Consider the following 16472-nt stretch of genomic DNA (forward strand, 5'->3'; position numbering starts at 1 on the left):
CTTCTACTCAGCCAGCTTTCCCATTTTTCTGGGTGATAGTTGTTTTGTATTTTAGTTGTAATTTTGATGTGGTTGTGGGAGGCAGCAAGTACAGAAGCTGACTTATGCCGCCATCTTGGTTCTCTGTACCACAGTTTTTTATTTTATTTTTTTGGATGTTGTTAATCCTCACCTGAGGATATATTTTTTTAAATTTTTTTATTTATTGATTAAGGTATTACATATGTGTCCTTATTGCCCCATTGCCTCCCCAACCCCTACTCATGCCCTCATCCCCCTGTAGTCCGTGTCCATTAGTTAGGCTTGTATGCATGCATACAAGTCCTTTGGTTGATCTCTCCCTCTTACCCCCACCCTTCCCAACCTTCCCACTGAGGTTTGATAGTCTGATTGATGCTTCTCTGTCTCTGGATCTGTTTTTGTTCATCAGTTTATGTTGTTCATTATAGTCCATAAATGAGTGAGATCATATGATATTTCTCTTTCTCTGACTGGCTTATTTCACTTAGCATAATGCTCTTCAGTTCCATCCAGCTATTGCAAATGGTAAGAATTCCCTCTTTTTTTTTTTTACCACAGTGTAGTATTCCATTGTATAGATGTACCACAGTTTTTTAATCCACTCATCTGCTGATGAGTACTTAGGCTGTTTCCAAATCTTAGCTATGGTGAATTGTGCTGCTATGAACGTAGGGATGCATATATCCTTTCTGATTGGTGTTTCTGATTTCTTGGGATATATTCCTAGATGTGGGATCACTGGGTCAAATGGGAGTTCCATTTTTAGTTTTTTGAGGAAACTCTATACTGTTCTCCACAGTGGCTGCACCAGTCTGCATTCCCACCAGCAGTGCACCAGGGTTCCTTTTTCTCCGCATCCTCTCCAGCACTTGTCGTTTGTTGATTTGTTGATGATAGCCATTCTGACAGTTGTGAGATGTTACCGCATTGTTGTTTTGATTTGCATCTCTCGGATGATTAGTGACTTTGAGCATGTTTTCATATGTCTCTTGGCCTTCCTTACGGCTCCTTTCAAAAAGTATCTATTTAGATCCATTGCCCATTTTTTGATTGGGTTGTTTATCTTCCTTTTGTTAAGTTGTATGAGTTCCCTGTAAATGTTGGAGATTAAACCTTATTGGTGATAACATTGGCAAATATGTTCTCCCATGCAGTGGGCTTTCTTGTTTTGTTGATTGTTTCTTTTGCTGTTCAAAAGCTTTTTATTTATTTATTTTTTTATGTAGTCCCATTTGTTTATTTTCTCTTTAGTTTCCATTGCCCTAAGAGCTATATACGATGAAGAAATTGCTTTGGCATATGTCTGAGATTTTGCTGCCTGTGGATTCCTCCAGTATTTTTATGGTTTCCTGTCTTATGTTTAAGTCTTTTATCCGTTTTGAGTTGTTTTTTTGTGTGTATGGTGTAGGTTGGTGGTCTAGTTTCATTTTTTTTTTTTGCAAGTATCTGTCCTGTTTTCCCAAAACCATTTGTTGAAGAGACTGTCTTGACTCCATTGTATGTTCTTGCCTCCTTTGTCGAATATTAATTGAGCATAGTGGTTTGGGTTGATTTCTGGGTTCTTTATTCTGTTCCATTGATCTATATGTCTGTTCTTGTGCCAGTACCAGGCAGTTCTGAGAACAGTGACTTTGTAATACAGCTTGATATCTGAAATTGAGTTCCCACCTACTTTGTTCTTCTTTCTCAGGATTGCTGCAGCTATTTGGGGTCTTTTTTTATTCCAGATGAATTTTTGGAGAGTTCGTTCTAGGTTGTACCGCAGTTTTTTAATCCATTCATCTGCTGATGAGCACGTAGGCTATTTCCAAATCTTAGCTATTGCAAATTGTGCTGCGATGAACATCAGCATGCATATATCTTTTCTGATTGGTGTTTCTGATTTCTTGGTATATATTCCTAGAAGTAGGTTCACTGGGTCAAATGGGAGTTCCATTTTCAGTTTTCTGAGGAAACTCCATACTGTTCTCCACAGTGGCTGCACCAGTGTGCATTCCCACCAGCAGTGCATGAAGGTTCATTTTTCTCCGCATCCTCGCCAGCACTTGTAGTTTGTTGATTTGTTAATGATAGCCATTCTGACAGGTGTGAGTTGGTATCTCAAAAACATGTATGTGTGTTTATGAGTTTGTTTACATATATATGTGTGTGTATGTATATTTACAAATCGATATTATAGTATGCTCTCACTAGAGGCCCGGTGCACGAAATTAGTGCATGGGTGAAGTCCCTAGGCCTTGCCAGCGATTGAAGCATGAGCGTCGGACGTGGAAGGGCAGGTCCCAGCTGACCTCTGGGCCCCTGCGCACCCCCCTCCACCTGAGTCACAGCGCCCGAGTCCCCATGCAGAGATGCGGTGAGCGTGGCTGGACGTTGTGGGCCAGGGCACAGCGTGGGTGTCTGCGCTGCCCAGCAGTGCCGCATGGAAGCTGGGAGGGCAATGTTCTCTCTCCCAGCTGGCCTCACAGACTGGCTTCTTCGTGAACCCACAAGGAGCCTGACTGGCCTCTGTGATCCCAGCGGCTGTGGCCCGGCTCACCCAGAAGAGGCTGCGCAGGTGCAGGACAGCCTCCTCGCAGGCACTTGGTACCTGAGCGCCGGGCTTCCCTGGTGCACGAGCCCTGGTGTCCAGGGGAGGGTAGCAGGGGGAGTGTGAGTGAGCTCGGCAAACACCCCACATTCTCACTGCACCTCCGTTCCTGTCACCCCTAAGATAGCCGGCAAGAGGTCGCAGCCACGTGCCCGGGCGCCATAGGAGGTTGGTCGCTGCCACCCACCCCCAGTTCCCTGTCCTAGCCCGGGGCCCAGCCCCAGTTGGGCGATCAGCGCCTGCTGGCTGCTGGTTGCTGTCTGTGGAATGATCGGTCATGGCCGGGTCCCCCACCCACCTCCCTCAGCTCCCGGGAGCCGGGTGGTGGCCCCGCACCCCGCTCTCACCCCTGGTCGCCATCGGTGGGGCGATCAGGCCCCCACTTGTACTCGCCTTGGCCTGGCACCACCTGCTCACCTATTCCACCATCCCTCAATGGTCCTGCTCCCGTCAGGGTCCATCGGGGCTGGCAGTGCCTCCACTGCCGCCCGCTGCCAGCGCCATGTTCTGTGCCACCCCCAGGTAGTCAGCACACATCATAGCGAGCAGTGGAACTCCCGGTTGAACTCCTGGTCGAGGGGAAAATTTGCATATTCAGCTTTTATTATATAGGATATCCTATATTAATGGCAATTTACCAGTGTTGAACTGGATACACAAAAATCTACTTAAGGATCTGTCACTGTGTTTCCTATTTATATTAAAAATGAATCTAGCCGAAACCGGTTTGGCTCAGTGGATAGAGCGTCGGCCTGCGGACTGAAAGGTCCCAGGTTCGATTCCGGTCAAGGGCATGTACCTGGGTTGCGGGCATATCCCCAGTAGGAGATGTGCAGGAGGCAGCTGGTCGATGTTTCTCTCTCATTGATGTTTCTAACTCTCTATCTTTCTCCCTTCCTCTCTGTAAAAAATCAATAAAATATATATATATTTTAAAAATGAATCTAACCAATAACTCATTAACTTCATGTAAGAATCATCAATTCTGCAATACTTCGTGTGGCCTAGAATGTTAATGGTACAAGGTGGTTTTCTTTTCTAGTAATGAGAGATGATACAACATAGAAAGCAGAATACTTTTTAAGCAGATAACTTAAAAAACTTACTAGTAATAAGAAACTTACTGGTAAAAAAGATAATATTTATCAAGAGCTTACTAAGTGATAGGCTCTATTTCTATTATATTGTTATTATTAACTTTTTATCCCTTGGTTTTTCACATGATATCCTCAGTTATCCTTTTTTCCCCCAGACTTATTGTTCTCAGTTTCATTACCCATTACACATAATTTGAATTTTTTTCTCCTCATCAGGTACTAGACTTTGTTTAGCTTCCTTTTACAGGATGGCACCCCAAATCTCTACTCTAGATGTGTTCTGATATTTTCAGAGCAAAGAAAGAATGTGCTAAGTCTGTATATTATAATTCTGTTGATGTAGCTTAAACTTACATAAACTTAGTGTATTAAAGTAGTACTAAAATTAAAATTCTTAAGCCCTCTAAAGACATCCTACAGATGAGTTTTTTCTCTCTCTTATTCTATACTTGTATAGCTGTTTTGGAATTCACTATAGAATCTTAGCATTTATTCCTATGAAACTTCTTGGTAGATGTCAGTTCTTTTGGATCCTTGTTTTATTATCCAGTGTTTTCACTGTACTCTGCAGCTTCATGGCATCTGCAAAACTAGGACAAATTTCTTTCTCCTTTGTTACAATTTCACAGATAGAAGCTTTGTTCTTACTGTAAATCTTAGCAACCCTACATATAATTGTTTTCCCCTTATTAAGTCAAAATTCTCATCTTTTCATTTAAAGAAAGCACTTTATGGCTTTCTTGGCATATCTGAATTGCCAACATCACTACTCTTACAGTTTGGGGCCATTATTAAGTAAAATAAATGTTACTTGACCACAAGTACTGCAGTACCATGACAGCTGATTATAACTGAGACAGCTACTAAGTGGCGAATGGGCAGGCAGTGTATACAATGTAGATACACTGGAAAAAGGGATGACTCATGTTCCAGGTGGGCTGGCGCAGGACAGCCCAAGATTTTATTATGCTACTCAGAACAGCAAGCAATTTAAAACTTGCGACGTTTTTTCTCTAGAATTTTCCTTTTAGTATTTTCAGACCATGGTTGACCAGGGGTAACTGGTTGGGGCGTGTACAGGAGGCAATTGGCCAATGTTTCTCTCAAACAGTAATGTTTCTGTCTCTCTCTCTTTTTCTCTCTACCTTCCTCTCTCTCTCAAATCAATAAACATCCTCGGTTGAGGATAAAAAAATGCACAGGAATGAAGTGCTGTAATCTCTCCTACCAATATTTATATTATTTAATAGTGTTGGGAATTTTAATTTATTGATAATACTTTTAAAATAGGAACTAAATCATATACTTTTTTATTTTCATAACTTGTATTTGAGATGTTAATGAGACAGAAAGGACGCAGTTTATATTATACTAGAGGCCCAGTGCACAAAAATTTGTGCACTTGGGGGGAAGGGGGTGTCCCTCAGCCTGGCCTGTGCCCTCTCGCAGTCTGGGACCCACCAGGAGATAACGCCCTGCTGACTTAGGCCTGCTCCTGGGTGGCAGAGGGCAGGCCCAATCCCTAGGTGCAGCCCCTGGTCAGGCTCAGAGCAGGGCCGATTGGGGAGTTGGGGCACCACCCCGGTCATGCACAGAGCAGGGCGGATCGGGAGGTTGCGATGCCACCCTCAGTCACGCTCAGGGTAGGGCCGATTGGGGGTTGGGGCACCGCCCCCTGTCACACTCAAGGCAGGGTCGATGGGGAGGTTGCGGCGCCACCCCCTGTCATGCACAGAGTAGGGCCAATCTGGGGGTTGGGGCGCCACCCCCTGTCACGCACAGAGCAGGGCCCATCAGGGGGGTTGGGGCTCCTTACCCTGTCACACACAGAGCAGGGTCGATCAGGGGGTTGGGGCGCCGCCCTCTATCACCCACAGAGCAGGGCCAATCAGGGAGTTGGGGCGCCGCCACTGTCACACTCAGGGCAGGGCCGATGGGGAGGTTATGGCTCTACCCCATCACACACACAGCAAGGCCCGTGGGGCGGGGAGGGGTTGGGGCACCACCCTCTATCACCCACAGAGCAGGGTCGATCAGGGGGTTGGGACCCACCACTCTCACACTCAGGACAGGGCCGATGGGAAGGTTATGGCTCTACCCGGTCACACACAGAGCAGGGCCCGTGGGAGGCAGGGGGGAGGGCACCTTCCCCTGTCACGAACAGAGCAGGGCGGATAGGGAGGTGTGGCCCCGCCCCCTGTCACACACAGAGCCGCAGGGTGATCAGGGGGTTTGGGCGCTGCCCCCTGTCACGCTGATCCCGGTGCCGGGAGGCCTCGCAGCTCCGCTGATCCTGGTGCTGGGAGGCATATTACCCTTTTACTATATAGGATAGAGGCCTGGTGCATGGGTGGGGCTGGTTGGTTTTCCCTGAAGGGTGTCCTGGATCAGGGTGGGGGTCCCCACTGGGGGACCTGGTCAGCCTGGGTGAGGGGATGATGGCTGTTTGCAGCTGGTCACACACCCTTCAGGGTGGGGGTCCCCACTGGGGTGGCTGAGGGCTGAAGCTCCCAACTGCTCCTTTTTTACTTTACTTTTTTTATTCTGGGCCAGCTTTAGCTCTGGCTCCAGCTCTGAGGCCTCTGCTGCTGAAAGCAGGTATCTGGTTTGTTAGGGTTCTATAATCGAAACAATGTATAACTCCAGCTCTGAGATCCTGGCTCGCTGAAAGCAGGTTTCTGGGGTTTTGTTTAGCTTCTATATTTGTTACAATGTTTCAAACTGCAGGCTCAGAGGCCGACAAGGCAGGCGGGGAACATTGGAGTCCTCCGTCACTGAAGCAGGCAAGCCTCATGTTAGTTTCAAGCTGCCTGGCTGCCGGTCGCCATCTTGGCTGGCAGTTAATTTGCATATCCCCCTGATTAGCCAATGGGAAGGGTAGCGGTCGTACGCTAATTACCATGTTTCTCTTTTATTAGATAGGATAGGTGTTTTATGTTTTATGCATTATAAACAGCTGTGATCTAGTTTGAAGTATTTATGTATTAATTTTTAAAATATAGTTGTATTGATTTCAAAGAGGAAGAGAGAGGGAGAGATAGAAACATCACTGATGAGAGAGAATCATTGATTGGCTGCCCCCCGCAGACCCCCCACTGGAAATGGAGCCCGAACGCTGTGCATGTGCCCAGTTGTCCTGACTAGGAATCAAACCGTGACTTCCTGGTTCATAGGTAAATGCTCAACCACTGAGCCACGCCAGCCCAGCTAATTTTCTTTTTTAATCCTCACCCAAGGACATACTCAGAGAGAGAAAGAGAGGAAGAGAGAGAGAGTGTGAGAAGGAGAGAAACATCAACGTGAGAGAAAGAGACACATCATTCGTTGCCTTCCATACATGCTTCGACCAGAGATCGAACCCACAACCTAGGTATGTGCCCCAACCCGGAATCGAACCAGCAACTTTTTGGTGCATGGGGTAACACTCAACCAACTGAGCCACACCAGCTGCACTAATTTCTTTTTTAAAGTTTTTATTTATTTATTTTAAATATATTTTTATTGATATCAGAGAGGAAGGAGAGGGAGAGAGAGAGAGAGAGAGACATCAATGATGAGAGAGAATCATTGATCAGCCGCCTCCTGCATACCTCCCACCTGGTATTGATCACGCAACCTGGGCATGTGCCCTTGACCAAAATCAAACCCAGGACGCTTCAGTCCACAGGCCGATGCTCTATCCACTGAACCAAAACATCTAGGGCTAATTTTTTTTTAAATGATTCTTCCTACCCCCCTTCTTTTAAAAAAAATATTTATTGATTGAATTCAGAGAGAAAGAGAGAGAAAGAGAGAAGAGAAACATCAATTTGTTGTCCTACTTATTTATGCATTCATAAGTTGTTTCTTGTATGTGCCCTGACTGGGATTGAGTCCGTAACCTTGGCTATGGGGACGATGCTCTAACCAAATGAGCTGTCTTAGCATCTATATATTAATTTGTTATGTCTGACGCAACAAACTACTACAAACTCAGTTGCTTAAAAAACCAGAAATTTATTCTCTTACAGTTCTGAAGGCCAAACATCTGAAATTAATATATCTGGGCTGAAATTAAGGTGTTGGCAGGGCTGTACTCCCTCTGGAGGCTCTAGGGGAGAATTTGTTCTTTGCTTCTTCCAGCTTCTGGTGGCTGCCAGTATTACTTGGTTTGTGGCTCCATCACAGTAATCTCTGTCTCTGTGGCCACATTACCTTCTCTTTTGCCTGTGTCAAATCATATAATAGACCTGTGGTTATATTTAGGGCCCACCAGGATAATCTCCCCTTCTCGGAATCCTTAATCATACCTGCAAAGCCTTTTATTGCCATGGAAAGTCACCTTCAAAAGCTCCAGGGATTAGGATATGGATATCTTTTTAGGGAGCCATTATTTAATATACCACAGTCCTTATTGCCTTTCACTTGTTCTTTTTTTCCCCCCTCATCTCTTTTCTTCTCTCCGATTCTTTTTTCTTCATCTTTCAGAAGCACAGATTGTGTGGGTATGATCTGAAGTTGTGATCAAGAGTTGAGTAGCCCTGGCTGGTGTATCTCAGTGATAGCTCAGACTTTAATTTAATGAAGGTAAATAGAAGAGTTGGCAGAATTGTGATCCAAAAGTCAATTGTCAAGAGACCTTTGTGGTTTGGGGCATAAACTCATAATCTGTGGGCCTCTGCTTCTTTTTCGTTTTTTTAAAAATTGATTTCAGAGAGGAAGAGAGAGAGAGAAACATCAGTGATGAGAGAGAAACATTGATCGGCTGCCTCCTGCACACCCCCTACTGGGGATTGAGTCCGCAACCCTGGCATGTGCTCTTGACCAAAATCGAACCTAGGACCCTTCAGTCCGTAGGCTGACACTCTATCCACTGAGCCAAACTGGCTAGGGCAGGCCTCTGTTTCTTAATATCTATGTTGAAGGAGTTGAATTATATGACTGGTTATTATCCCTTGTAACTTTAAAAGCCTCTGTTGCCTGGCTGGTGTGATTCAATGGTTGAGCATCAACCTATGAACCAGGAGGTCACAGTTTGATTCCTGGTCAGGGCACATGTCCAAATTGCAGACTTGATCCCCAGTAGAGGGTGTGCAGGAGGCAGCCAATCAATGATTCTCTCTTATCATTGATGTTTCTATCTCTTTCTCCCTCTCCTTTTTCTTTGAAATCAATAAAAATATATTTTTTAAAAAGCCTTTGTCTGGTATTTAGCATAATGTATGTAAAACACAACAAACAACAAATTTTATTTATTTTGTACTATTAGGGAAAGATATCATATTGGCAAGATTATTTTGAATTAACTGTTTGTGCTTTTTGTTTTTCTGTAGATGGACCATACATCCCCGACCTACATGCTTGCTAACTTAACACACTTACATTCTGAACAACTTCTGCAGGGTCTGAATCTTCTTCGTCAACATCATGAACTCTGTGACATCATTCTTCGAGTAGGTGATGTTAAAATTCATGCTCACAAAGTGGTACTTGCCAGCATCAGCCCATATTTCAAAGCTATGTTTACTGGAAATCTTTCTGAAAAAGAGAACAGTGAGGTTGAGTTTCAGTGCATTGATGAAACTGCTCTCCAGGCTATTGTGGAATATGCCTACACAGGGACTATTTTTATTTCACAGGACACAGTGGAATCTCTCCTTCCAGCAGCAAACCTACTCCAGATAAAACTTGTCCTGAAAGAATGTTGTGCATTTCTTGAAAGCCAACTTGATCCTGGTAATTGTATTGGAATTTCTCGTTTTGCAGAGACGTATGGTTGTCATGACCTTTATTTGGCAGCCACTAAATATATATGCCAGAATTTTGAAGCTGTTTGCCAGACTGAAGAATTTTTTGAGCTTACACATGCTGATTTGGATGAAATTGTTTCCAATGACTGTTTGAATGTAGCTACCGAAGAGACTGTTTTTTATGCACTTGAATCTTGGATCAATTATGATGTACAAGAACGCCAGAAATACTTAGCACAGCTACTTAACAGTGTGCGATTACCATTGCTAAGTGTTAAGTTTCTCACTAGATTGTATGAAGCAAATCATCTTATTCGTGATGACCGTACTTGTAAACATCTTTTGAATGAAGCCCTAAAGTACCACTTTATGCCTGAACATAGACTCTCTCATCAGTCAGTCTTGATGACACGACCTCGCTGTGCTCCCAAAGTACTTTGTGCAGTAGGAGGAAAATCTGGACTGTTTGCCTCTTTGGATAGGTAAATAGAAGGATTGATATTAATAGATTTTATACTTTCTAAATGTGCTTTCCATAATTTTAAAATAGTTTTTCTTATTTTTTAAAAATTTGCTTCTTTTTTCTCTTCTTCCTAAACACTTACCTGATTGTTTCAATGACATTGTCATTCATTCTCTACACCACTTAATTATTAACACCCCAACTTGTAGTGTACAAACTTCATCTCTTCTGGGTACTTACTAACTTTTCTATTTTATGTCTTTTTTATTTGTGAAACCATTTGTGTCTTTATTAGAGTCACACCAGGTCAGAGGGATTTATTATTGCTAGCTATATCAGAAGGTGCTAAAGAGGAGAGCTAGAAATCTGATGAGGGAGACTTAGGGCCAACATTGGGTTTGAATGAATTCAGTTAATTAGAAGAACCACTAAAGAAATAAGAAAAAGTAGGATATTGATACAAATCATGGACTTTATATGCAATTTATTTTCTTCACTGTAAATTTTTGTAGTGACAGTAGTAAAAAGTGCTTTCTTTTCTAATAACTTGGAGTTATCAGACTATTTCTATGAAGAGCCAAAAAATAAATATTTTAGACTTTGTGGCCATATAGTCTCTGTTATAACTACTCAACTCTGCCATGTGTGAGAGAAGTCATAGACAGTACATAAATGAATTAGCATAGCTAGGTTCCAATAAAACTTTATTTACAAAAGTATTGAGCTGAATTTGGCCCATAACTGTTATTTGCCAATCCCTGATTTAGAGCATTATACAAATAACTTTTATATATTGAAAATATAACTGGATGTTATCTTTGCTTTTCGCTTAAAGGGGATTGCTTCATAAAAACTTTTGTGTTTGATATATTTCTTCAATACTGTGGATTTCTTTCTGGCTATTTCCAAAAATTTGGTAGATTGCTTTCCCCGCCTCAATGGTAGGGTGTTTTATCAATGTCAACTGATATATTCTGTATCTTTTAAAAATATCTTTTTATTGATTTTAGAGAGAGGAAGGGGGAGAGAGAGGGAGAGAGAGAGAGAAACATTGATGTGAGAAAGAAACATCAACCAGGCTGATCAGAAATTGGACCAGCAACTTTTCGGTGCCCAGGGATGCACAGGATGATGTTCAATCAACTGAAACACTATTCTGAATTTTCTGTGCAGTATTCCTTTGTGTTATAATTTTGCCATATCTTTTATGTGCCCCAATATATCGTTAGTTTTTACACTTTTTCTTCTTCTTTTTTTTTTTTAAAGAATAGTTTATTGATTTTTAGGGAGTGAGGAAAGGAGAGGGAGAGAGAAACATCAACGTGAGAGTACAACATTGATTGGCTGCCTCTTGCATCCCCCTACCAGGGATTGAACCCACAACCCAGGCATCTGCCCTTGACTGGGAATCCATCTGGCAACCTCCTGGTGCACAGGATGACGCCCAGCCAACTGAGTCATAATGGCCAGGGCTATACAATTTTATATAAATGAAGTAGTACTATATATATTTTTCATATATGTGTTTTCTCGCTCAGCAGTAAGTTTATGAAAGCATGAGAGACTGCATAAGGAAATAGTTTATTTAGTTCCATTGGTGTGCGGTATTATGTGGACATAATACAATACTTTCTAGAATGAACATGTTAATTATAAAAATAAATTGAAATGCTACACACATGCAGAAAAGTTCACAAATTCTAAGTGTACAGCTTAGAATTATCACAAAGTGAACATTACAAACCAGATTAAGAAATAGGAAACATGACTAAAACCCAGAAACCATCCTTGAGTTCCCTCCCTGTCTTCCCCAAAGGTCACCACTATCCTCATTTTTAATCCAGAGGTTAGAAATGTTTTTGAACTTCATATGACTGAAACTATACAGAATATAATTTTCTCAATTTTGGCTTCTTTCCCTCAATGTTATATGTGTAAGATTCATCCCTGTTGCATGTAGCTATAGTTTGTTCATTTCATTGCTTTGTAGTATTCTCTTGTATAATATGCCGCAATTTATCCATTTTTTTGTTGAACATTTGGAACATTCAAAAACATCCAGTTTTTAACTATTACAAATAATGCATCTGTGACATCCTTGTACATGTATATATGTGTACTTTTCTCTTGAGTATACTAGTATATCTAGGAATGGAATTGCTCAGTCATAGGGTGGATATACCATCTTATTTATTCACTAGAGGCCCAGTGCACGAAATTCATGCACTTGGGGGGGGGGGTGTCCCTCAGCCTGGCCTGTGCCCTCTCACAGTTCAGGAGCCCTCGCTCTTTACTACCCACCTGCTCACTGCTCCTTACCGCTCAGCTTGCTGCTCCTTAGCGCTGCCCCAGAGGCAGGAGAGGCTCCTGCCACCACCACTGCACTCGCCAGCTGTGAGCCTGGCTTCTGGCTGAGCGGTGCCCCCCCCCCCCCCCCCCCCCCCCCGTGCGAGCACACTGACTACTAGGGGGCAATTCCTGCCTTGAGCGTCAGCCCCCTGGTGGTCAATGCGCATTGTAGCGACCGGTTGTTCTGGTCATTCTGCTGTAATGGTCACTTAGGCTTTTATTATATAGATAGAGGCCCAGTGCATGAAATTCATGCACTTGGGAGGAGGTCCCTCAGCCTGGCCTATGCCCTCTCTCAGTCCAGGAGCCCTCACTCCTCACCACTTGCCTGCTCACTGCTCCTTACTGCTCAGCTTGCTGCTCCTTAGCGCTGCCCCAGAGGCAGGAGAGGCTCCCGCCACCGCCACTGCACTCACCAGCCATGAGCCTGGCTTCTGGCTGAGCAGTGCGCCCCCTGTGGGAGCGCACTGACCACCAGGGGGAAGCTCCTGCATTGAGCGTCTGCCCCCTGGTAGTCAGTGCACATCACAGCAACCGGTCATTCTGGTCGTTCCGCTGTAATGGTCACTTAGGCTTTTACTATATAGATTCTTCTTTTGATGGATGATTGTGTTGTGCTGCTATGAACATTTCTGTATATGTGGCCTGGTGTAAAACTGTAATATGCATTCAATAGAATACATATACAGGAATGAAACTGCTGTCAGGCATGTATATATCTTCAAATTTACCAGAAAATGTGAAATCATTTTCCAGGGTAGTTTTGCCAGTTTACACTCTCACCAACAGAGTATTTATTCCTTGCTCCACATCCTTGTCAGTAGTTATTATCTGACTTTAAATTTTTCCCAGTCTGGAAAGTGTGTCATGGTTTAATGTGATTTTAGTTTCATGTCCCTGATTACTAACGAAATTAAACATTTTTGTTTATGGACCATTTTGATCTTTAAAATGTAATTGTTTCTGCTTATTCTTTAGTGTGGAGATGTACTTTCCTCAGAATGACTCTTGGATTGGTTTGGCACCCCTAAACATGCCTCGCTATGAATTTGGAATATGCGTTTTAGACCAAAAAGTGTATGTTATAGGTGGTATTGAAACTGATGTGCGTCCTGATTTCACTATCAGAAATCATGAAAATTCAGTAGAATGCTGGAATCCTGATACAAATACCTGGACTTCTCTTGAGAGAATGAATGAGCACCGAAGTACCCTTGGAGTGGTAGTACTTGCAGGAGAACTTTATGCTTTAGGTGGTTATGATGGACAGTCTTATTTACAGTCTGTAGAGAAGTATATTCCCAAATTAAGAAAATGGGAACCTGTGGCACCAATGACTACAACACGAAGTTGTTTTGCTGCAGCTGTGCTGGATGGAATGATATATGCCATTGGTGGGTATGGTCCCGCCCACATGAACAGGTATTTAACTTAATCAAGCTGTAGATTTTTAAAGTATTAACAATTAGTGGCCCAGTGAATGGAATTCGTGCGGGCGGGGGCGGGGGGTTGTCCCTCAGCCCCGCCTGCACCCTCTCCAATCTGGGACCCCCTGGGGGATGTCCGGCTGCTGGTTTAGGCCCGATCCCTGTGGGCCTAAACTGGCAGTCAGACATCCCTCTTGCAATCCAGGACCGCTGGCTCCTAACTGCTCACCTGCCTGCTTGCCTGATCGCCCCTAACTACTCTGCCTGCCGGCCTGATTGCCCCCCTTCCGGCCTGATCACCCCTAACCCCCCCCCCCCCCCCCGCTGGCCTGCTCGCCCCCACCTGCCACCCCCTGATGGCCTGATGGCTCCCAACTACCCACCTCCCTGCTGACCTGCTTGCCCCCAACTGCCCCCCCAGCTGGCTTGCTCGCCCCCAACTGCCCCCCCAGGCGGCCTGCTCGCTCCCAACTGCCACCCCCTTCCGGCCTGATCACCCCTAACTGTCCCATCCCTGCCGGCCTGATTGCCACCAACTGCCTCCCCCCCCCCCCCCCCCACCGCCTACCTGCTTGCCCCCAACTGTCCTCCCCGCACTGGCCTGCTTGCCCCCAACTGCCCCCCTGCAGGCCTGCTCACCCCCAACTGCTCCTCCTGCTGGCCTGCTCTTCCCCAAGTGCCCCCCCCCCTGCTGGCCTGCTCTCCCCCAACTGACCCCACCCTGCCAGCCTGCTTGCCCCCAACTGCCCCCCTCCCGCCGGCCTGATCGCCCCCCTGTCCCCCCTGCCGGCCTGATCACCCCAAACCTGCCTTTGCCTCGGCCCCACCACCATGGCTTTGTCCGGAAGGTTTGCCTGTGTCTAATTAGCATATTATCCTTTAATTAGTATAGATGATTTCTGGTTTTTAAACAATTTGTGTGTATGAATTAACTTCCCCTTTTAATTTTTAAAGTAATAATAATAGACGTTTTGGAAATTTAATCTGCCCTATAAGTATAATTATAATTGTTTATATGGGGATTTAATACAAACCTAAGAGTCAAATGCTTCTTACTAAATTTTATATTCAATCAATAGAAATGGATGGATTTTAAAATTCAGAAATCTGAAAATAAGATTAAGTTAGACAACTAGATTTTGGGTTGTGTGTGTGTGTAAATGGCCTGTTATTGCGCTGCTTAATAGAATAAAAAGGTGAAAAATGCAATTCCTATGTGCTTACACTATGTATGTATATTTATTTTAAAATATATATTTACTTATTAAAAAATATCCTCACCTGAGGATATTTTTCCGTTGATTTTTAGAGAGAGTGGAAGGAAGGGGGAGAGACAAACATCCATGTGAGAGAGACGTGTTAATTGGTTGGCCTCCGCACCCAACCAGTACACACCCTTGACTGGAATTGAACCCGGGACCCCTCAGTCTGAGGGCCAACTCTCTATCCACTGAGCCAAACCGGCTAGGGCCCAGGCATACATTTCTATATTTTGAAAAATTGCTGGCAGAGATTTATAAGATGAAAGACTAAGTATTTTAGTTTTGAGATACTCTTGACGTTTTAAGTTTTTGCTACAGTTTATTGACTCTTATCCAGTGATTTTGCTCTAGAGGTTTTTATTGTGGGGTCCTTTCAGAAAGTTATAATTTAGTCTATATTCTAGTCTAGTCTCTATTCTAAATCCAGAATTAAGTTATTGACATTCAAATGCTTTAGGATTTTTTGAGAGGTTAGATTAAGACCAGAACAAGCTTAAAAAGCTTACCTTTGTGCTGCTTCAAGGCAAAGCATAGGCTACATGGCCTTCTGGAATGTTCTAGGGAAGCTCTTGTAGAAATTCTGATTTGATTCAGATTTCCATAGGATAGCTTGAAAATGCCAAGTGTTGTCTGGAATGCAGATTTGACTTACATCCTTGAATTCTCCTAAATCACTGAGATTATTATGATTAGCCAATTTTTGCTATGAAATCTGCAGTGTTTGCTTTGCAGTAAACCACTGTGAATTCTCCTGTAAGTAAAAATTCCTCTTCTTTCCTTCTTTTCCCTTTTTCTTGGCTGTGTAGAAGAAGACTCTTAATATCCTTAAAACACATCTATATTCAGTTTGTGATTTTCAAAGTTCTTTCCCATGTATACTCATTTGACTATTCTTCCATGGATCCTTTGAGGTTGTATTATTGCCATTTACGTAGCTGAGAGGAAATATGACTTACTCAGGATTACACCAAGTCCAAAGTGGTAGGGCTAGGGTTCATTCAGCTCTAAATATGGTGCATTAAGCACTTGAACCCAGGTTTTCTGGCTCCAAAAGTTCTATAACTTGTTATCCCATTATATTGCTGCTTACACAATATAATGGGATAACATACGGCTATTTTTGCACCCATTCCACAAGGTAAACTTTTATCCCTGCAATCTCACCAGCAAAATCAAAACATTTGGGACAAATTACTCTGGTTTTATATCTGTCTATTTAACTTTTAAAAGTTCAGAGGTGGGGTTTAGTGTTGATTTAGTAGGAAGAGTAACACAAAAAATATGTCAATTAATTTATTCTTTTGTGAATATTTGCAGTGTGGAGCGTTATGATCCAAGTAAGGATTCCTGGGAGATGGTTGCATCTATGGCAGATAAAAGGATCCACTTTGGTGTGGGTGTCATGCTGGGCTTTATTTTTGTGGTAGGTGGACATAACGGTGTCTCACATTTGTCAAGCATTGAAAGATATGATCCTCATCAAAATCAGTGGACTGTGTGTAGACCAATGAAAGAACCCAGAACAGGTAATAAT

General features: G+C 43.4%; 1 protein-coding gene across 3 annotated transcripts in view; it reads left to right on the plus strand.

The window, feature by feature from the left end:
* The window catches only part of KLHL28 (kelch like family member 28), a 29104-nt gene that overhangs the window by 7550 nt on the left and 5082 nt on the right, over positions 1-16472 (plus strand). For 2 of the 3 annotated variants that reach the window (XM_081087313.1, XM_081087312.1), the window contains 3 exons: positions 9021-9919; positions 13228-13671; positions 16256-16464. In XM_081087313.1, coding sequence (XP_080943439.1) covers positions 9021-9919; positions 13228-13671; positions 16256-16464 — 1552 coding nt within the window. The remainder of the gene's footprint in view (positions 1-9020; positions 9920-13227; positions 13672-16255; positions 16465-16472) is intronic. The other variant, XM_081087314.1, reaches the window with a different exon arrangement.

This window comes from Myotis nattereri (assembly GCF_964212035.1).
Source record: "Myotis nattereri genome assembly, chromosome: 1".
Taxonomy (NCBI): domain Eukaryota; kingdom Metazoa; phylum Chordata; class Mammalia; order Chiroptera; family Vespertilionidae; genus Myotis; species Myotis nattereri.